At 47.0% G+C, this 22,440-nt stretch overlaps 1 protein-coding gene across 1 annotated transcript; it reads left to right on the forward strand.

Annotated features, from left to right (window-relative positions):
• Positions 1 to 8,234: 8,234 nt before the first annotated feature.
• Positions 8,235 to 16,747, forward strand: LOC118232832 (vimentin A2-like). Its single transcript, XM_035427991.1, has 9 exons — positions 8,235 to 8,891; positions 9,477 to 9,537; positions 11,376 to 11,471; positions 12,381 to 12,542; positions 13,927 to 14,052; positions 14,996 to 15,216; positions 15,457 to 15,500; positions 16,089 to 16,174; positions 16,330 to 16,747. Exons 1-9 carry the CDS (start codon positions 8,353 to 8,355, stop codon positions 16,387 to 16,389), a joined length of 1,395 nt encoding a protein of 464 aa, XP_035283882.1. The 5' UTR covers positions 8,235 to 8,352; the 3' UTR covers positions 16,390 to 16,747.
• The last annotated feature ends 5,693 nt before the right edge of the window (positions 16,748 to 22,440 follow it).

The following is a 22,440-nucleotide window of genomic DNA, read 5'->3' on the forward strand; positions in this document are numbered from 1 at the left end:
CACATACGCACACACACTCGCATATACGCACGCACACTCGCATACACGCACGCGCGCATACGCACACACACTTTCACATACGCACACACACTCGCACATACGCACGCACACTCGCACATACGCAGGCACACTCGCACACACGCACGCACACTCACACACACACACACATACGCACACACACACACTCACACTCACAAAGGCTTTATTTACAGCCTATGCCACACGCAGAAGCGGTAAACTCATTCTTTTCACCGAAGCACATCATTGGTCGGTTCAATTAACACATAGAACTATGGGAAGAGTCCTCCAGGAGCCGTGTGTGGAATTTTGGCTTTTGTTCCGGCCCCCCAAACCTCACACAGCCAGACCAGCCCCACATATCAGCCGTTTGAAAGAGCAGAGCAATCTGTAAGCTTCCTTTTATACAGAAGAGCCACACTTCCCTGAACACAGCATGTACAACTGTATCATGGAGCCGCGATTCTTACATTCAAAACCACCACAGGATTTGGCACGCTGGCAAATTTTGCCATACGCACAAAAATATTAACATGTATTGAAACATGCTCAAGCTTGACAGGAGAGAAAATCATATTGACGGTGGCCTTGAGCCAGTTTTGGTTTGAATTCAACTGTTGCAATGTGACATTGGGTTTGAGATTCAAGTTCAGGTTTGAGTTTGAATGTGGATTTAGATTTGAACGCACGTTTGGGGTTGAGGGTTGGGGTTAAATGTGCAGTTTAAGCTCCTGAGCCTAGGACAGGAACAGACTACCATCGGGGGGAAGGGAACGTTGGGGGTGTGTTTGGGCCGAGTCGCCATGGATACGGGCTCGCAGGCGGTGATTCATGGTCACCAGAGAGGAACTAATTCCCCCACTGTGCGCCGTTCTCAAATTCTGCCTAACTGGGCCCTCACACTGCCTGTCCGAATGGACTTTGTGCCGTTCGCTTTACACTTTTAGGAACTCAGCATTGACATTCTTATCCCGAGCAACTAACACAGCTTACACGGAGAGCGTCCATTTACAATTCAGGTTAGGCAGTTTACTCAGATTGCATAAGGGCAATGCCCCAACCTGGGATTAAAACCTGCAACTTACATATTTCACAAGCGACAGAACCACCCCTCTCAACTCCTAACAAAATATAGCCCCCCTCCTGTCCCCCTTCAGACAGAAGAGACACATCTTTCTTTTTTCTCACTTTCAAACCCCTTGTCTGCCCCCCCAACCCTAACCCTAACCCCCCCCCCCCAGTCTTTCAGAGCGACCACCACGAAGCCGCCGCCCCAAAGGGGTGGAGCCTGGCTTCAGGAATGACATCTTTCACCCAAAAGCCCCGCCCCCCAGCCGACACGCGTCCACATCGCAGATAAATGGAAATGTCCCGCAAGTAAAATGCCACATTCTTCGATGGGTCACCAAGCCCTACACAACAGTTACACAATAGTTACACAACAGAAATAAGGGGGCTGACATGGGACAGCTATGCTCAGAGCTGTCAATCACAAACCTCCTCTGTACTGGCCCTGCCCATCCAGCCTGCCTCTGGCACACAGAGTCCACTGTCCTGCGCGAGGAGCTCCCCCCCGCCCCCCACTTCAGACACCAGACACCAGACACATTTCCTGTTCAAATTCACTAAATGTTCTGACACTCATGTTTTTTCTTTTTTTTTCTTTTTTTTTTTTTACAGAATGAATTATTCCCTGCAAGCGCTTCTTATTAAAATGGTGAAATTAATGGGTTTTTCCCCATCCATAACTGGGTTTGCTTTACATTACATTACAGGCATTTAGCAGACGCTCTTACCCAGAGCGACTTACGCAACTTTATACACAGCATTTACATTGCATCTGTTTATACAGCTGGATATACACTGAAGCAATGCAGGTTAAGTACCTTGCTCAAGGGTACAACGGCAGTGTCCTAAATGGGAATCTAACCTGTGACCTTTAAGTTACAAGCCCAGGTCCTTACCCATTATAACACACTGCTGCCTATACTGTGGATTGTTAATACACATAATGTCCCAAAGCTTGTTTGCTCATTCACCTGCTGTTCTATATTCTTTTAGCAGCTGACTCATGTCCCCTACAGGGGAGAAAAATGAACTGGAGGAGGATATAATGTTTTCACAAATGAGTATGATACAACTCAAACTTAAATTTCAAACTCAAACCCATATCTAATCCCAAATTCAGAACTCAAATACAAACTCAAACCCTATGCCGGCGCCAATCAAAATCTCAACCTGAAATTAAAACTCAAGCTCGAACTCAAACTCAAACTTCAAACTCAAACCCATATTCAAAACCTGAATTCAAGCTTAAGCCCAAACCCATATTCAAACTTGAATCCAAGCCTGAATAACTTCAATCAAGTTTCTGACACAAAAACACATCAAACTAACTGTAACTCACAATCAAGCTTTAAAAGAACAATCCTGTCATACACCTGAAAAAAACCTCACAAAAATAAAGATCAGTCTCCTTCTTCAGGAAAGAAAGTGTCATCAGTAGAACTCAGCTTCTGAGAGTCCCTCCTCATCTAATGGGAGATAAAAAGAGCAAAGGAGGTCAGCTGATTGGCCCCTGAAGGTGCAACAGCAGCAGCGTACTTCTCCTTGTGTGCCTGAGCCCAGAGCTAGGCTCCAGGTACTACAGGCCTTTCATCCCTCCACAGTCAAAGACCTCATTATACTCTTCCCCATGTCCCAAAATTACCCTCTTTACAGACAGTGAGCCACTTTCTGTAAACACCTCTTCTTTGCCAGGGTTTGCACGGAGAATTGTGCTTTTTTAAACAGGCTGAAGACTAGGTCGATTAATAAAGGCTGACCATTAAACCACTCTTCACTCCTGAGGATAGTTTCACTTCTCTGTTTCGATATTTTTTTTCCTTGTGAAGGGAATTTGGCATTTCCAGCCCCACCCGAGTTTTGCGAACGCCGTAGAAGGTCGTCTCTGCTCTCCCGTGGCTGCCTCGCGAGAGCAGAGACGAGTTTCGGTTCTCCTCTGACAGGCGCACGCCAGCCAGCCTCCTCTTCGCACACCGCAGGCACAAGACTGGGGGAGGGGACCCAATCATACGCAGCGCACAGATTCACTCAGCGTTTGATTCGTCAGACCCCCGCGTGTCTCTGAGATGGACCATCGGACTGCCGGGGGAAAAATGGCGCAGACCAATCCACAGCGAGCCCTCTGATGACCGCTTCGGTCCCACCAACGCTAGTGTAATGCCCCCTTTACGCCATCTACAGCTTCACACAGGTACTTTAGGAATAAGAATAAAGCGTTCCTATCTTCATCTTCACCATCTTCATTGTCATCATCATCATCATCATTATAATCATGATCATCATCATCCTTGTCATCCTCATCATGATTCCAGCTTCCACACAGTAGCTGTGGGGGGAGCAGGTAGACTCTTTCAATGAGACTGCTGTCAGGTTAACCCTATGTTTTCAGGCTAACCCAATGCTGTCAGGCTAATCCAATGTTTTCAGGCTAACCCAATGCTGTCAGGCTAATCCAATGTTGTCAGGCTAACCCAATGCTGTCAGGCTAATCCAATGTTGTCAGGCTAACCCAATGCTGTCAGGCTAACCCGATGCTGTCAGGCTAACCCAATGGTGATGTCAGGCTAACCCGACGGTGTCAGGCTAACCCAATGTTGTCAGGCTAACCCGATGCTGTCAGGCTAACCCAATTGTGTCAGGCTAACTCGATGCTGGAGGAGCAGGCAGACTCTCTCAGTCAGACTGATGTAAGGCTAACCCGATGGTGTCAGGCTAACCCGATGCTGGCAGGCTAACCCGATGCTGTCAGGCTAACCCGATGCTGGCAGGCTAACCCGATGCTGTCAGGCTAACCCGATGCTGGCAGGCTAACCCAATGCTGTAAGGCTAACCCGATGGTGTCAGGCTAACCCGATGCTGTCAGGCTAACCCGATGCTGTCAGGCTAACCCGATGCTGGCAGGCTAACCCAATGCTGTCAGGCTAACCCGATGCTGCTTGTCTCTCATTACCTCCGCAGCCAAACAAAGGCTCTGCCTGTTCCCTGCCCCATCTCTGTGTTCATTACATCGAGTTTAACAGAATCTCTCCCACCAGACCACCACACCCTGCTACATGAATACTGCTACATACCAATATCTCACACAGAATACTGCTACACACCAATCTCACACACAGAGTACTGCTACACACCAATCTCACACACAGAATACTGCTACACACCAATCTCACACACAGAGTACTGCTACACACCAATCTCACACACAGAATACTGCTACACACCAATCTCACACACAGAATACTGCTACACACCAATCTCTCACACAGAATACTGCTACACACCAATCTCACACACAGAATACTGCTACACACCAATCTCACACACAGAATACTGCTACACACCAACGTCCCACACAGAGTACTGCTACACACCAATCTCACACACAGAGTACTGCTACACACCAATCTCACACACAGAATACTGCTACACACCAATCTCACACAGAATACTGCTACACACCAATCTCACACACAGAATACTGCTACACACCAATCTCACACACAGAATACTGCTACATACCAATCTCACACACAGAGTACTGTAACACATCAATCTCACACACAGAATACTGCTACACACCAATCTCACACACAGAATACTGCTACACACCAATCTCACACACAGAATACTGCTACACACCAATCTCACACAAAGAGTACTGCTACACACCAATCTCACATACAGAATACTGCTATACACCAATCTCACACACAGAATACTGCTACACACCAATCTCACACACAGAATACTGCTACACACCAATCTCACACACAGAGTACTGCTACACACCAATCTCACATACAGAATACTGCTATACACCAATCTCACACACAGAATACTGCTACATGCTAATGTCACACATAGGATACTGTACATACACCCCATTTACACTGTACACACACACATTTTGCACCCAAACCACCACATTATTTTTAATTAAGCAGAAAACAAGCTCCATTTCAGTATGTGCTGAAACACTACTAATCCAGAGAGCAAGGCATGCACACTGGACACAGTGGGAGAGTTTGGAGGCGTTTGGAAGCACCACATACAGTCAAATGTATGTAGTCAAATGTGAAAGGGGGTAGGGTTCACTCCAAGCAACCGTTGCTGCTTACAATGAGTTAAGGAGTCTTTCACACTTGAAGCATTTTGGGTTGTAACTCACTCTCACACACACATACAAAAAGAGGCTTCTTTTAAAGTCATCAGTAACTACCATGAGCTTCACTGACATCCGCTTGCACCACAGCCAGATATTTTATCTGTGCAGTTCGCACTTGTGTTTAAAGAGACCCCAGCGCAGCAGGGATAACCAAACACATTAATTTACAGGGTAGACTGCGGGTATAACCAAACACATTAATTTACAGGGAAGACTGAGGGTATAACCAAACACATTAATTTACAGGGAAGACTGAGGGTATAAACAAACACATTCATTTACAGGGAAGACTGAGGGTATAACCAAACATTCATTTACAGGGTAGACTGAGGGTATAATCAAACACATTCATTTACAGGGAAGACTGAGGGTATAACCAAACATTCATTTACAGGGTAGACTGAGGGTATAATCAAACACATTCATTTACAGGGAAGACTGAGGGTATAACCAAACACATTAATTTACAGGGTAGACTGAGGGTATAAACAAACACATTCATTTACAGGGAAGACTGAGGGTATAACCAAACATTCATTTACAGGGTAGACTGAGGGTATAATCAAACACATTAATTTACAGGGTAGACTGAGGGTATAATCAAACACATTAATTTACAGGGTAGACTGAGGGTATAAACAAACACATTCATTTACAGGGTAGACTGCGGGTATAACCAAACACATTCATTTACAGGGAAGACTGAGGGTATAACCAAACACATTAATTTACAGGGTAGACTGAGGGTATAAACAAACACATTCATTTACAGGGAAGACTGAGGGTATAACCAAACATTAATTTACAGGGTAGACTGCGGGTATAACCAAACACATTAATTTACAGGGAAGACTGAGGGTATAACCAAACACATTAATTTACAGGGTAGACTGAGGGTATAAACAAACACATTAATTTACAGGGAAGACTGAGGGTATAACCAAACATTCATTTACAGGGTAGACTGAGGGTATAATCAAACACATTCATTTACAGGGTAGACTGAGGGTATAATCAAACACATTCATTTACAGGGAAGACTGAGGGTATAACCAAAGACATTAATTTACAGGGTAGACTGAGGGTATAAACAAACACATTAATTTACAGGGAAGACTGAGGGTATAAACAAACATTCATTTACAGGGTAGACTGAGGGTATAATCAAACACATTAATTTACAGGGTAGACTGAGGGTATAATCAAACACATTAATTTACAGGGTAGACTGAGGGTATAAACAAACACATTCATTTACAGGGTAGACTGCGGGTATAACCAAACACATTCATTTACAGGGAAGACTGAGGGTATAACTGTCACGGTTTCTGTGCAGGGTAGATCATTTTTCCGTGCCTGTGCCGGCTCAGTGGTTAGCATTCAGATTAGCCACTCGGCTAATCGTTATTTTGGTGTGTGGGGACGATTAGTTTCGAGCTTGCAGATTAGCCACTCGGCTAATCGTTATTTTTGGTTCCTGTGGGATGATTGTTCCTGCTTTAACATTCCTTGCATTCCTGCAGGATTACCTCTGATCTGTTTCACCTGTTGGTTGCTCACATCTTCCGCTGATTACCAGCCACACCTGTGGCGGGGTTTCTAAAGCGTCAGTAGGCAGTGGAAAGGTGCTTGAGTGTAACGTGTTTCGCTCTATCCAGTTCCCTGTCGCTTTTCTGAGCAAGGTGTAAGGATTTTAGGAACCAAGGAATTTAAAAGAATTCAGACTTCTGTTTGTTTTTTTTTGGGGGAAAAAGGTATTAGGACAGTATTTGTCCAGATTCTGAGGTTGGCGGTTTTAAGGGGGTATTGTGTCACCTTCGGGGCACAAACCTTTCTGCCTCTTACTAACCAGTTTTCCCCCTGGTTTTAGTTGGCCTCAGAACGTCTTCTGTTTGTTTTTGAAAAGACATTTTCTTTTTCTCAGCTTCGGTTCGAAGTAGTTTATTCTTCATTTCTCATTTCCCTGTTCCTTTATTTTCTTTATATACTCCTTCTTCCTCAGTTACCCGTTTAGGGGTTTATTATTCATTATTTGGGATACGTCCCTTAGGAGTATAGCACCCCCTTCTTATTTCGTTTCTCGAGAGACTCAGTGGTTACTGGAGTGCCCTTCGGTAACTTATAGATCCCCTGTTTGGTCGCGTCTGGTCTTCACACTTCCCCTCCCTCACAATAACCAAACGCATTCATTTACAGGGTAGACTGCGGGTGATGTCTGTACACTCTCTATGTGGTCTATGTGAGTGCTCCAAAATGGACAGACCATTTTAAAGTTAGGTTACTGTTTGTGGTCTATTAAGGCTTTCCACAAAGTGGTCTTTTAAATTTTATTATAAAAGTCCTTGAAAACAAACGTTTTATTTCTGCAGTGGGCAACTGTGCCGTGACTGTCCACAGTGACTGCTGGCACGCTGTGGCACTGTTGCCGGGCAGATCAGCCATCAGGGCTCTCATTGGAGGGCATCACAGAGACAGAAGCTTCACGGCCATTACGTTTTGCTGGCTAAGCAGTGCTGTTTTGATCGCATCAAAGATGATAATTATTAAAGGCTTCTGCAGCTTCATACATACTAGGATGTGTGAGTTGCCTGGTGAGTTGTAACTACTGGTAGTGGTGGTGCTACTACGACTATAGTACTACTACTGCTGCTACTACCACTACTACTACGACTACTACTACTACAATAATTATAATTATTATTAGTATTATTTTTTTAAATTATTATTATCGGAAATAAATAAATAACACCATGTGTATTGTGCATTGCTTAAACTTTATGTGTTGAGATATATTTTTTTTAGCTCAGAAATTCATTTAGGAACACTTGTTAGGTGGGTTAATGCAGTTGGGTGAATTTGTTTTCTTTGAGCCCCGCCCTCTCTGCTTAGTACTCTGCGATTGGTCACCAAATGTGTCAGCCAGACTCCTTGCACCGTTATATGATTTGCATAAGGAGTGGACTATAAGTACCAGTCCCACTTCACTTCGTATTCTTCGTTCGGCCAGTCTGGCAGGAGGTTCTGGGGCACTTTAGTGAAAGTCTATTGCGAGAAAAACTCATCTTCTCTCTGAAAAAGTAGACTTTACAAATATTTCGTTGACAATGAGTTACAACATGTCCGACCCTTCATCCAGGCATAGCTCTTCTTACAAAAGGATGTTCGGGGGAGAGAGACCCATGGTGGCTCGCGCCAGCTACTCAAGCCGCCAGTACTCGAGACCGTCGTCGCGAGTCTCCGTCGGTCTCTCCTCTGCCCCACCCATCTACGCGACCAAGGTCTCCAGGGTCCGCAGCAGCGCCCCGATGCCCCGCCTGGCGTCGGAGAGCTTGAACTTCTCCCTGTCTGACGCCATAAACACTGAGTTTAAGACCAACCGCACCAACGAGAAGGCGCAGATGCAGCACCTCAACGACCGGTTCGCAAGTTACATCGAAAAGGTGCGCTTCCTTGAACAGCAGAACAAGATCTTAAATGCGGAGCTCGAGCAGCTGCGGGGGAAAGGCACCACGCGCATCGGGGACCTGTACGAGGAGGAGATGCGCGAGCTCCGACACCAGGTGGACCAGCTCACCAACGAGAAAGCGCGCGCGGAGGTGGACCGGGACAATCTAGCGGAGGAAATCGAGCGACTCCGGGAGAAGTATGTATAAACATTTTTCAAATGTATGGCACATACTTGACTGTAAGGTTAGCAAGCTATTTGACATTTTTTATATGTTCACGTGCACACAAGAACACATGCACACAGTTTTGGGTTTTAATACATCTTTCATTTGTCATATGTATGAAAATACGTACAGGACAAGCGTGTAATAGTAATAATAAAATTACTAATAATAATAACAAACTGAGACAAAACTCCCAGAATTTCCATATTAATAGGTTGGCTTGCGAGATACTTTGTAACACTACTGTAATCTGTGATCGTCCCGAATACGAGAGTCTACTAAGAAAATATCCAATTTATTGGGAAGAATTAAGTTATTTCCAGATATGCTTGCATTTCGAGAGACAGAAATTGAGTATCAGACTTTGAAACTTTAAGGTACCTGTTGCCGTTGGTACCGAAAAAAAAAAACCGATGAAAAAATAGACGGCAGAAAGAAAGTAGACACGCTATTTGGTGTTGTGCGTAATGAGCGGAAATGCTGGGTTTCAGAAGAGTATCCAAAGTGGGCGCGTGGCAGGTGGGATGACCTTTATTTTCCTTTCTATCTGTTTTAAGGCTCCAGGATGAGATAATTCAGCGCGAGGAGGCGGAAACCAACATGCAGGGCTTCAGGCAGGTAGGAGGGCGACGTTTCTGTGCGCGCAGTTTGGACAGACCCTGGCCAAACCATAAAGACCGGATTTTTCCAAACGTGAAATTCGGGGCACTGTGAAACCTACCTAGGGACGTTTATGTATTTGAAAAGCTACCAGCTCTGCAGGACATGGGTAGTGGGAATCAGCTGTGGGGAGATGCGTTCGGGTGTGAGTTAACGCAGATCTCCCTTAATTCAGTTATGCCGCTGCTGCCGACGCCGATGCAGTCACAACACGGCGTTGTTTGGGGTGGGAGATTAAATTTATTCAGAATGCCAGGAATGTGAGCTCCTGATGCAAAACACTGCTTGCAGGCTGGAATTATATTGCAGGCTCTTTACACTCGACGACCTCTCTGCTCTGTATTTATAACATTTAAGGTTCTGTCACCTTACAAAGAAAAAAAAATTCTAATGAAAATGTATTAAAGTTTGCAGAAAGTTTTGCCGGTGCTATACTGTGAGGTAACAGCTAAATCTCCCGTTGTTAAGAAGCAGAGAGGGTAGATGTTCAGCGCCAAATTCTAAACATTCACAATTTGTCCCCACCTTTGAATTATGAACCATTGAAAATGTATGCATTTTTTAAATTCAGTAGTACCCGGAACTGTGACCAACTTGATCCTCTTGCAGTTAGGAAGTGGGGGGGATGTGGGCAGTCCATGTACTCTGCCAACACAGACGATTATGATACATATCATACAATCATAGATCGTAAGCAAAACAGGCAGTACTTAAAAAAAAAAAAATCATGAATAAGGCAACGTAGTAATCACAAAGAATTGCAAACTGAGTTCATAAAGCCAGGCTACAGAGATGCAGTAAATGGGGTAGTGTGTGGTAGCGTGTGCTGCTCTGTTAAACAGCTGTGGGGTAGCGTGTGCTGCTGTTATACAGCTGTGAGGTAGCGTGTGTTGCTCTGTTAAACAGCTGTGGGGTAGCGTGTGCTGCTGTTATACAGCTGTGGGGTAGCGTGTGCTGCTCTGTTAAACAGCTGTGGGGTAGCGTGTGCTACTCTGTTAAACAGCTGTGGGGTAGCGTGTGCTACTCTGTTAAACAGCTGTGGGGTAGCGTGTGCTACTCTGTTAAACAGCTGTGGGGTAGCGTGTGCTGCTCTGTTATGCAGCTGTGGGGTAGCGTGTGCTGCTGTTAAACAGCTGTGGGGTAGCGTGTGCTACTCTGTTATACAGCTGTGGGGTAGCGTGTGCTGCTCTGTTAAACAGCTGTGGGGTAGCGTGTGCTGCTCTGTTAAACAGCTGTGGGGTAGCGTGTGCTACTCTGTTAAACAGCTGTGGGGTAGCGTGTGCTACTCTGTTATACAGCTGTGGGGTAGCGTGTGCTACTCTGTTATACAGCTGTGGGGTAGCGTGTGCTACTCTGTTATACAGCTGTGGTGTAGCGTGTGGCGTTCGGTGCTGTGGATTCCTGGCACGCTGGGGTGGGGTGGGGTGGGGTGGGCAGAGGCTTTGGCCCAATGAGAACGGGGCTCATTAACAGGGCTGAATGGGGGGCTTTGTGCCTCTTTGTCCCAGTCCGGATATCTTTGTTGGCCGGGCTGACAAAGCAGGCAGCTGTCCCAAGGAAATGTGTCTCTGGGCACTAAGGGGGGGTGGGGGAGGAGGGGGGGTTGGGGTGGGGGGCACAGACTGGGCACAGACGGGCATTGTTTACTTAAGTGGGTCTGTTTGTTCACCGTGGATACAGGCCAGTGGTGGTCCCAAACACTGACAGAAACCTACAGAAACATATATACACACACACAGGCATACACACACACACACACACTCGCACGGCTGTTTTATCTCTTGTTTGTGATGCAGGATGTGGATAATGCTTCTCTGGCTCGTGTGGATCTGGAGCGTAAAGTGGAGTCGCTGCAGGAGGAGATCAACTTCCTCAAGAAGCTCCACGACGAGGTGAGACACTTACACCACACCACGACACGCTTACAACACACCCTAACACACTTACAACACACCCTGACACGGTTACAACACACCACAACACACTTACACCACACCACGACACGCTTACAACACACTCTAACACGGTTACAACACACCCTGACACGGTTACAACACACCCTGACACGCTTACAACACACCACGACATGCTTACACCACACCACAACACACTTACAACACACCGTGACACACTTACAACACACCACAACACGCTTACAACACACCCTGACACACTTACAACACACCACAACACGCTTACAACACACCCTGACACACTTACAACACACACCACACCACGACACGCTTACAACACACCACAACATGCTTACAACACACCCTGACACACTTACAACACACCACAACATGCTTACAACACACTGCGACACGCTTACAACATACCACAACACGCTTACACCACACCACAACACGCTTACACCACACTGCTACACGCTTACAACATACCACAGCACGCTTACAACACACCATGCTTACAACACACCCTGACACACTTACAACACACCACAACGCGCTAACAACACACACTGACATGGTTACAACACACTGTGACACGCTTACAACATACCACAACATGCTTACAACACACTGCGACACGCTTACAACACACCACAACACGCTTACAACACACTGCGACACGCTTACAACACACCACAACACGCTTACAACACACTGCGACACGCTTACAACACACCACAACACACTTACAGCACACTGCGACATGCTTTCACCACACCACAACACGCTTACAACATACCACAACACGCTTACAACACATCACAACACGCTTACAACACACCCTGACACGCTTACAACACACTGTGACGTATGTGTGTGTGTCTGCAGGAGGTGGCTGAGCTGCAGGCTCAGATCCAGGACCAGCATGTGCAGGTGGACATGGACGTGGCCAAACCCGACCTGACTGCCGCCCTGCGGGACGTCCGGCTGCAGTACGAGAACCTGGCCGCCAAAAACGTCCAGGAGTCCGAGGACTGGTACAAGTCCAAGGTGTGTCTCTCCCCTCTCCCTCTTTCTGTCTTTCCCTCTTTTTCCTCAGTCTGATTCTGTTGCTTTCTACCACTACGTCTCCCTGCCTCTCTCTCTCTGTCCCTGTCTCCCTGTCTCTCCCTCCTGTCTCTGTCTCCCTGCCTCTCCCTGTCTCTGTCTCCCTGTCTCTCCCTCCTGTCCCTGTCTCCCTGTCTCTCCCTCCTGTCCCTGTCTCCCTGCCTCTCCCTGCCTCTCCCTGTCTCTCTCTCCTGTCTCCCTGCCGCTCCCTGCCTCTCCCTGTCTCTCTCTCCTGTCTCCCTGCCGCTCCCTGTCTCTCTCTCCTGTCTCCCTGCCGCTCCCTGCCTCTCTCTCCTGTCTCCCTGCCGCTCCCTGCCTCTCTCTCTCTGTCCCCCTGCCTCTCCCTTCCTCTCCCTGCCGCTCCCTGTCTCTCTCTCCTGTCTCCCTGCCGCTCCCTGCCGCTCCCTGCCTCTCTCTCTCTGTCCCTGTTCAGGCTCCATGTGGCTCGGCCGGTGAGGTAACTCTCTGAGTGGATTACCGTTGGCTGTTCAGGATCAGTCGGCGCCCTCGCTGAGCTGCTAATCTCATTTCCGGGACATTCCTGCTGGCGGCTCATCTCTCACGCCAACTCTGCCCCCTCCCTCACACCGACTCCGCCCCCTCCCTCACACCAACTCCGCCCCCTCCCTCACACCAACTCCGCCCCCTCCCTCACACCGACTCCGCCCCCTCCCTCACACCAACTCTGCCCCCTCCCTCACACCAACTCCGCCCCCTCCCTCACACCAACTCCGCCCCCTCCCTCACACCAACTCTGCCCCCTCCCTCACACCGACTCCGCCCCCTCCCTTAAGACAACTTCACCCCCTCCATTTGGCCAACTCTGCCCCCGCTCTCACGCTACCTCCACCTCCCCTCTCACGCCAACTCCGCCCCCACCCTCACACCAACTCCGCCCCCACCCTCACACCAACTCCGCCCCCTCCCTCACACCAACTCCGCCCCCTCCCTCACACCAACTCCGCCCCCTCCCTCACACCAACTCCACCCCCTCCCTCACACCAACTCTGCCCCCTCCCTTAGGCCAACTCTGCCCCTCTCTCACAGCCACATCCCTTCTCTCGCAAGAACCCTGCCCCTTCTCTCCTGTAAGTCCCATGCTCACTCTTCCAAGCCCCACCCCTTTTATCACCCTCTCTCCTACAGGCTCCACCCCCTTACACCAACCCCACCCTCTCTCTGGCTAACCTCTCTCTCTCTCTCACTCTTTCTTTGTCACTCTCCCTCTCTCTCCCTCTCTCCCTCTCTCCCTCTCTCCCTCTCTCTCTCTCTCTCTCTCTCCCTCTCTCTCTCTCTCTCTGTCTCTCTCTCTCTCTCTCTCTCTCAGTTTACAGACCTATCTGAGGCTGCTGCTCGGAACAGTGAGGCCCTGCGGCTGGCTAAGCAGGAGGCTAACGAGTTCCGCCGCCAGGTGCAGGCGCTCACTTGCGAGGTTGACTCCCTGAAGGGAACCGTGAGTACACCTGTCACATCCCGTCACATCCCGTCACACCCCGTCACACCCCGTCACACCCCGTCACATCCCATCACATCCCGTCACATCCTCTCACACCCTGTCACACCCCGTCACACCCCATCACACCCTGTCACACCCCATCACACCCTGTCACATCCCATCACACCCCGTCACATCCTCTCACACCCCGTCACACCCCGTCACACCCCGTCACATCCCGTCACACCCCGTCACATCCCATCACGTAATAAGCCCTCCTCTGAAGTCTACCACTCTAGGTTGTCTGGTGAAAGGAATTACCCATAATGCACTGAGATACATGCGTTATGATGTCTATTTGGCCTTGGCTGAAAGGTGTCACACTAAATTCCTTCCCCTACACTCTGGTAACCTGCAATCATTTAGAGCTGGTGTGTTAGCCACGCTGGGAGGAGTCCCTTGCCCCTCACGATTAGGATTGGCATGTTCTTCAGGCAAAAGAGGTGTCATGTTTAATTGTGCCCCCATAGTCTCCCAGTCTCTCTCAGGACTGCTAGGGCTGTGTCACGTGTAATCCTGTCCATCCCCGCACGCACTCAGGATTACCATGCAGTCCTGTCAGGCAGGGATTGTGTCATGGTTAATCCCTTCCCCTCACTCGGGGTGAGAATGTGGGTCCTTCTCGGAGCTGGGAAGCACTTCTCCCGCATACTAACTGCATGAATGAGAGGCCATTTTAGAGCGTTATTACAGCCGCAGGTTGTGTAGCCCCACCAGATGTGAGGCTTGTGCTCTTATTCCTTCCTCTCTATTTCCACTGGAAGTTCAGGTTGCTAACAGGAGGTTCTGCTGCTATATTACCATACAAAACGTCACATCACCCTCCTCTTCCTTATCTTCATTGTTTCCTCTCTTCCTGCTTCCTTTCTTCTCTGCTTTTTAACTGAACCCTAACCTCCAGAACGAGTCCCTGGAGCGCCAGATGAGGGGGAGGGAGGAGAACTTTGCCCTGGAGGCCTCAAACTACCAGGACACCATCGCCCGCATGGAGGACGACATCCACAGCATGAAGGACGAGATGGCCAGGCACCTGCGCGAGTACCAGGACCTGCTCAACGTCAAGATGGCGCTGGACATCGAGATCGCCACCTACAGGAAGCTGCTGGAGGGGGAGGAGAGCAGGTGTGACTGAGTGCTCTGCATGTGTGTGTGTGCGTGTGTGCCCTCTGAATGTGTGTGTGTAAACATGTTGTGTGTGTATGCGCTGTGTATAAACATGCTGTGTGTGTGTATGGGCTGTGTATATTTGCTTGTGCTGTTGATAAGTGGGTTAGAGATGCTAACTACACAGATTAAGCCATGTCTTTTGCTCTTCTCTTTCTGGGAGTAAAGAATCTTTTTTTTCATTTTCCTTCTTCCCAGAATCTCCAGTCCTCTGCCGAACATCTCTTCCCTGAACCTGAGAGGTAGACCCTGCCCCCTTCCTTTATTAATAATATCATATATGTCACAATATCATGTTGCATTCCATGTTGTCTTATTGTTTTTGATTTTGCCATTCTCTCAGTCACACGCCATTTTCCTTTAAGGAGGCGTACGTGTGCGGTTAATTGTGGATAGTTATCGTGTTAAGATCTTCCCCAAGCAAAACATAAATAAATAAATGAATAAATGTGCATATCCAATTTTACCACAGATGTATAGTTAAAGATGGCTTAATTTCATTTTTGGAAGTTCAGTGTTCTGTTAACTGAAAGGAGACGGAACATTTTGGCATTTATAATAAGGAGCTGTGCATCTGCTGAGTGTAGGTGATCTGTGGCATTATGAGCAGCTGTGCATCTGTTGAGTGTAGGTGATCTGTGGCATTAAGAGCAGCTGTGCATCTGCTGAGTGTAGGTGATCTGTGGCATTATGAGCAGCTGTGCATCTGTTGAGTGTAGGTGATCTGTGGCATTAAGAGCAGCTGTGCATCTGCTGAGTGTAGGTAATCTGTGTCATTACGAGCAGCTGTGGCTCACCCAGCTAAAGCCCTGTTTCCCCCGCTGCCATAGAAACCATGATGGAGTTAAAGCCCGTGATTGACAGCATGTCATCCAAGAAGGTGTTGATCAAGACCATTGAGACCAGAGATGGGCAGGTGAGAACTCAGGTGCACCTGAGCCAGCAGTACTGAGCATTTTAAAGTGCAAAGTGCTGGGCCTTTAGTTCTGAACCATTTAAAAAGCATTAATAACAACATGAGCAACATTTTAAATGCTTTTTATTCATTGTCCCTCACACCCTAATCTACAGGTGATCAACGAATCAACCCAACACCATGATGATTATGATGAGGAGCTAATCTTCGAGTGAACTTTCACCCCTGCAAACACCAGGGAACGATGTAGCCGTCTTTCTGTGAGTTTAAAAAAACCAGAAAACCAACAAATAAAAATCAATAATAGCTTTAAAAGTGCCTTTCTTTGCCATTATAGGGCGGGGTGAAGGCTGGGAGATCAGAGTAGAAACATTGACACAAGCTTTAGTTCCGCCGTCCTTTACCACAGTCTGGAGTTTACAGTCAACAAAAGAAAAAAAAACAACACAGCAATAAGTTTTACTACACCAAATGAAACTCAGAAGGCTTTCTCCCCCAATACAATTTGTGTTCAACAAGAAGACCAAACAATCAGTACTTCTGTATGTCAATAAACCTTTTAAAAAAACAATACACATGAGGGTGTCAGTTTTTCCCCCTATTTTTAAATATATTTAAATTCTTTTGCTCTTTACAGCATGATTCAAAGCTGATCTCTGCGTTTGTCAGAGATAAGTATTCTCTGGAAAGTAGCCCTTTCACATCGAGTGTGCTGTGGTGTGTGGAGGTGTGCTAAGGTGTGCGGAGGATTGCTGTGGTGTGTGGAGGTGTGCGGAGGTGTGCGGAGGTATGGGGTGGGGTGCTGTGGTGTGCGGAGGATTGCTGTGGTGTGCGGAGGATTGCTGTGGTGTGCGGAGGTGTGTGGAGGTGTGCGGAGGTGTGCTGTGGTGTGTGGAGGTGTGTGGAGGTGTGCAGAGGTGTGCAGAGGTGTGCTGTGGTGTGTGGAGGTGTGCAGAGGTGTGCGGAGGTGTGCGTAGATGTGGTGTGTGGAGGTGTGCAGAGGTGTGGGGTGGTGTGCGGAGGTGTGCTGTGGTGTGTGGAGGTGTGTGGAGGTGTGCAGAGGTGTGCAGAGGTGTGCTGTGGTGTGTGGAGGTGTGCAGAGGTGTGCGGAGGTGTGCGTAGATGTGGTGTGTGGAGGTGTGCAGAGGTGTGGGGTGGTGTGCGGAGGTGTGCTGTGGTGTGTGGAGGTGTGCGTAGATGTGGTGTGTGGAGGTGTGCAGAGGTGTGCGGAGGTGTGCGGAGGATTGCTGTGGTGTGCGGAGGTGTGCTGTGGTGTGTGGAGGTGTGCGTAGATGTGGTGTGCAGAGGTGTGCGGAGGTGTGGGGTGGGGTGCTGTGGTGTGCAGAGGTGTGTGGAGGTGTGCGGAGGTGTGCAGAGGATTGCTGTGGTGTGCGGAGATGTGATCGGCTCATTTTCTACGAGATGTGAAAGACTCTCTGCGCCAGACTAGTCTGGCATCCTGCCTGGCATGACCATAGCAACATCCACTTACTGTGTGTGTTTCTTAGAGAAAACCAAGACCATGGCAACAGTGTACTACACTTCTTGTGTGTGTTTCTTAGAGAAAACTATGACCATGGCAACAGTGTACATTCACTTCCTGTGTGTTTCATAGAGAAAACCATGACCATGGCAACAGTATACATTCACTTCCTATGTGTTCTACAGAGAAAACCATGACCATGGCAACAGTGTACATCCACTTCCTGTGTGCGTTTTACAGAGAAAAGCACCTGTGCCTTCACTGTGCAGTATAGCACATCAGCAGCTCTACAGAAATAATCCTGGGATTGAGGGTGCAGATCACTTCCTAAAAGCCTCATTCTTTCTCTCAAGCACACTGAAAACCAAATTCCTGTTTTTTTTTGTTGTCGCTAAGGTAACCATGATAAGCACAGCTTGTGGTTGCCAGCTGCAACGTTTTTTAGTTTTGTTTTTCACCACAAGTGCGTGCCTCCGAGAGGGAAGTGGGCGTGGAACGTCTGCCAGGATGCAGTGACTCATGCCCACTGGGCACCACACGGGAACCCCCTGTGCCACCTTCACCCGCGTGGCTCAGCGGAAACAGAGCCCCAATGCGCCAACCGCCACCGTGTGCCAACCGCCAATCAAATAAAATACTTTTTTTAAAAAAGTTTCTGGACCCCTTAAACGAGTGTTAAATGAATGGATTCTATCTGAATTCTATTCTAAGACGCAGACACACACACACACACACACACACACATATATCAACTAACCCATACGCCAGACAAAACTATGTCATGAGAATTATAGAGCAGTTAAAATCACCTCCAGTACTAAAAATATTAAACTACCATATTCTTTTGCTCTAATCTATTCTTGCATATAGTTCCCTGAAAAGAGAAAAGGGCACTGTGTTTGGAGAGAGACAGAGAGAGAGAGAGAGACAGAGGGAGACAGAGAGAGATAGAGAGATGGAGGGTGAGAGATAGAGAGACAGAGAGGGAGGGTGAGAGAGATAGAGAGAGACAGAGAGAGGGAGGGTGAGAGAGATAGAGAGAGACAGAGATAGAGAGATGGAGGGTGAGAGATAGAGAGAGACAGAGAGAGGGTGAGAGAGATGGAGAGAGATAGAGAGAGACAGAGAGAGGGAGGGTGAGAGACATAGAGAGAGACAGGGAGAGGGATGGTGAGAGAGATAGAGAGAGACAGAGAGAGGGTGGGTTAGGATGGGTGCAGCACTGCTCTAGGGTAATTAGGGGACGATGTGGCGTTTCTCTCTTTCTGAGGGTAAAGCAAGCAGAGCAGATTTTCAGCGCTAATCTCTGAGCACAAATCTCTCTGTGCTCAGCCTGGTCCACAGGGCTAGGGCAGCTAGCCTGGTCCACAGGGCTAGGGCAGCTAGCCTGGCACATGGGGCTAGGGCAGCTAGCCTGGCATATGGGGCTATGCCGCCTAAGCCTGGTCCACAGGGCTGGGACGCCTTGCCAGGCCTCTCCGCCACCCCAGCCCCCGGCCACAAGGCCCTGATGAAGATGAGGACCCTGATGAAATGAGGACCCTGATGAAATGAGGACCCTGATGAAGATTAGGACCCTCATGAAGATGAGGACCCGGATGAAGATGAGGACCCTGATGAAGATGAGGACCCTGATGAAGATTAGGACCCTGATGAATATGAGGACCCTGATGAAGATTAGGACCCTGATGAAGATGAGGACCCTGATGAAGATTAGGATGAGGCAGATTAGTGCCGCCAGAGAGTTGATGCAGATTAGCGAGAAGTCCAGGGCGGGCGCTCGCTCAGAGCAAAGACCTCAAGAGGGGCGTGGTCCAGCCGTGACCTCACGCCTACACAGTAGCCAATGGGAGGAGGAAGGCGGGGCTTGGGGTGGGAGATAGGCAGTGACTTCATGTTCTCTTCCTGGTTAGTATTTTTCTGACCAGGGGTCACTGATCCAGGGCTCTATTTGTACAGACTGATACTGAATCAGTACTTTGAGTCCATCACTGAGGAATTCTTCTTCTATAGTGGCATTTATATATATATATATATATATATATATATATATATATATATATATATATAATCTTTCTACCTGGACAATTGTACATAAATTTACATGGTTTATCCAGTTGAAATGAATGTTGATCAATGTCATGATGAATATCCATGAGCTATCTAAATAAATAACTAAATAAAATATAAATTCACACAAACTATGATGAACCTGCATACTTTCAAGAGCAATTAAGATGCTTAGTGATTATTTATTTTACAACACTGACCTCTACTGGTACATTCTGGCAAATGAGCTTGTTAAAAATTTTATACACTTTTAAAAATTACATTTAAACACATTTAATACCAGTACCCTATAGAACTAGGACCCCCCAACTCTGTTTATGGAGAGTCACAGGGTCTGCTGGGATCCATAACCATGAACCTGGAGGGTCCCTAATCTTTTTATATATAAAACATAAAAACATGTTTTTACTCAGCTCAAAAAAAAAAAAAAAACTACATTTCAAGATATATTTGAGTCTGTAGTAAATCCTGAAAAGTTGCACACTTAGAGCTGTAGGGTTATGCCCTGCCAATTTAAACTCAAGGTCAAAATTTAAATTTGGCATACCCTTGTACTGTAACCTGCAGCTCCAGCTATACTCACTAGGTAGCGCCCTTGCATTTCACTACTTTAAATTATTTTTACGTTGCATTGCCTACCAAATCCAGGGCAACTTAAACTTAAAATATAAATACCAACATGTACAACTAAATATGAAAGTGAATTAGGATGAGTATTTTACTGAAGGACACAAACACATTTTACCGGGTATTTAAAAACACAAGATTATGGTTTTGATTGAAAACCACCTCAATGCCATTTCCCATTGAAATACAGATATATGGCCAATACTAGTTTAAATAAATTGTGGGCCCTCAGGGAACTGGGGGGGGGGGGGGGTTGTGGAGAAGACAGGAAATTACTGAAAGCTTCTATCACAAAGCATCAAGACATGAGTAATTATTCAGCTGGATGACACAAAGCAAGAAATTAATAGTATCTAAAATATAATAACCTTTTTACTCTGTGTAGATGTCACACTCGTATCTGTTGGCTGTGAATGAGGCAAAGGAAATGAAGAAGGATGTTTGCTTTGTGAATATTTGAGGATTAGTACAATGACAAAAGTCACTTTAATGCTTTTATGGGGTCTATGAGTGGAATAAGCCTGACTAACTGGACTGGAGTGTGTACAGATGGAGGACTGATGATGACAGGCAGACAGGTTATCATGTCTCCTGTGAGTGGGGGGTGGGGGGGGGGGGGGCTGGAATATTACCATGGGCACGGGGGGCCTTGAGGGCGACAAGACTGAGAACCGCTGGTCTACAGAAACTGGGCGACTGGGCAGAACTGAGTCATACCCATGCCTCTCCCTCAGCTCTTATGTTGGCACCTGTCTGCAATTAAGCTCATTAAGGACCTGCCCAGCACAGCCAATGGAGCATCCTTACACCAGCGCTAAAAACACGACCCACAGTTTTTAATTTGTTTTTTTCCAGACAAATTGGGAGGATTGGCACTGAGCTCACGTTGGCCAGAGAGATCTGAAGCCAGCTGCTTTTTCCCGTGATGCCCCCCTAAAATCATGTTACCGTAACAACACACAGAACAAGTGTCGCTTGGTAATCAAAATCTAAGCACTGTACTTGCGTGTCCCTCCCAACTCATCTCCACTGTGTGTGTGTGTGTGAGTAGTGTGTGTGCATGTGTGTGCATCTTTCAATGGTTTTTGGTGAAAAAACATAAATAAAATGAAGATTGAAAACTGAAATGCCAGTAAGATGTTTTTATCCCAGAATGAGAGCAGCGAAATTAATTTGGTGGTTGAGAGAAAATGTTGCCAACACATATTTCTTACAAGGCCCCTGGAAGACCGAAATAGTCGCTTTGAAACTCATTCTTTAGACTTCAGATACTACAGGAGGTTCTACTGGGGACCACGGGTTTCTTTCACTGTATCACTGCACAGAACCTCCACAGCATTGTCCTTGGTCACATGCTTCATTACATTTTAGAAAACACATTTGATCTGATTTGATTTTGACTGCCATCAAAGACAGGAGGACAATTGTGCCCTCAACTTGTAGTCAGATTGTCATGGAACCTACTGGACATGCATAAAAAAACAAATAATTTGAATATGCAAATTACACCATCAAGCAGAATGACAGCTTTAAGTGAATCAATGATGCTAATAACTATCTCAAAATAAAGCTAGCAACCTAGCTACCCCACCTACTGGTTGGTTATGTAAGAAAATGTGTCAGCATGAACAAATTCATCATTGAGTTATTCAATTTAATGAGGTTTAATTAACTTCCTAAATCAAGATCAAACCTCCTTCATAGCTGCAAATGAAACCACCGTGTAGTCCATTTGAAATGATTTGCACACTGAATATTGTGTTACATCTACGTAATACTTGACTTCTTTAGTTTGTAAGTAGAATAGCTAATTCTTCGCCTGCCTCACATTCAATCCACAATATTACTTCCTCTCCATAAAGCATAATTATTTAAATGTATTTATTAGCACGGTAAACCCCTTGAGAAGTCACCTCTTATTTTTAGGGGCTCCTACTACCCCCTTGACCCCCCCCCCCCCCCCCTTTCTGTCCATGCCAAGTGTAATGTACTTTATGTGAACAGAATGCCCCATCTTGTGCATCTTATTAGCTTCTCGAATATCTTGGGCCACATCCACCTGTCCACACCTTTCCTTCAGCAATCA

This window comes from Anguilla anguilla, chromosome 8 (genome assembly GCF_013347855.1).
Source record: "Anguilla anguilla isolate fAngAng1 chromosome 8, fAngAng1.pri, whole genome shotgun sequence".
Taxonomy (NCBI): Eukaryota; Metazoa; Chordata; class Actinopteri; order Anguilliformes; family Anguillidae; genus Anguilla; species Anguilla anguilla.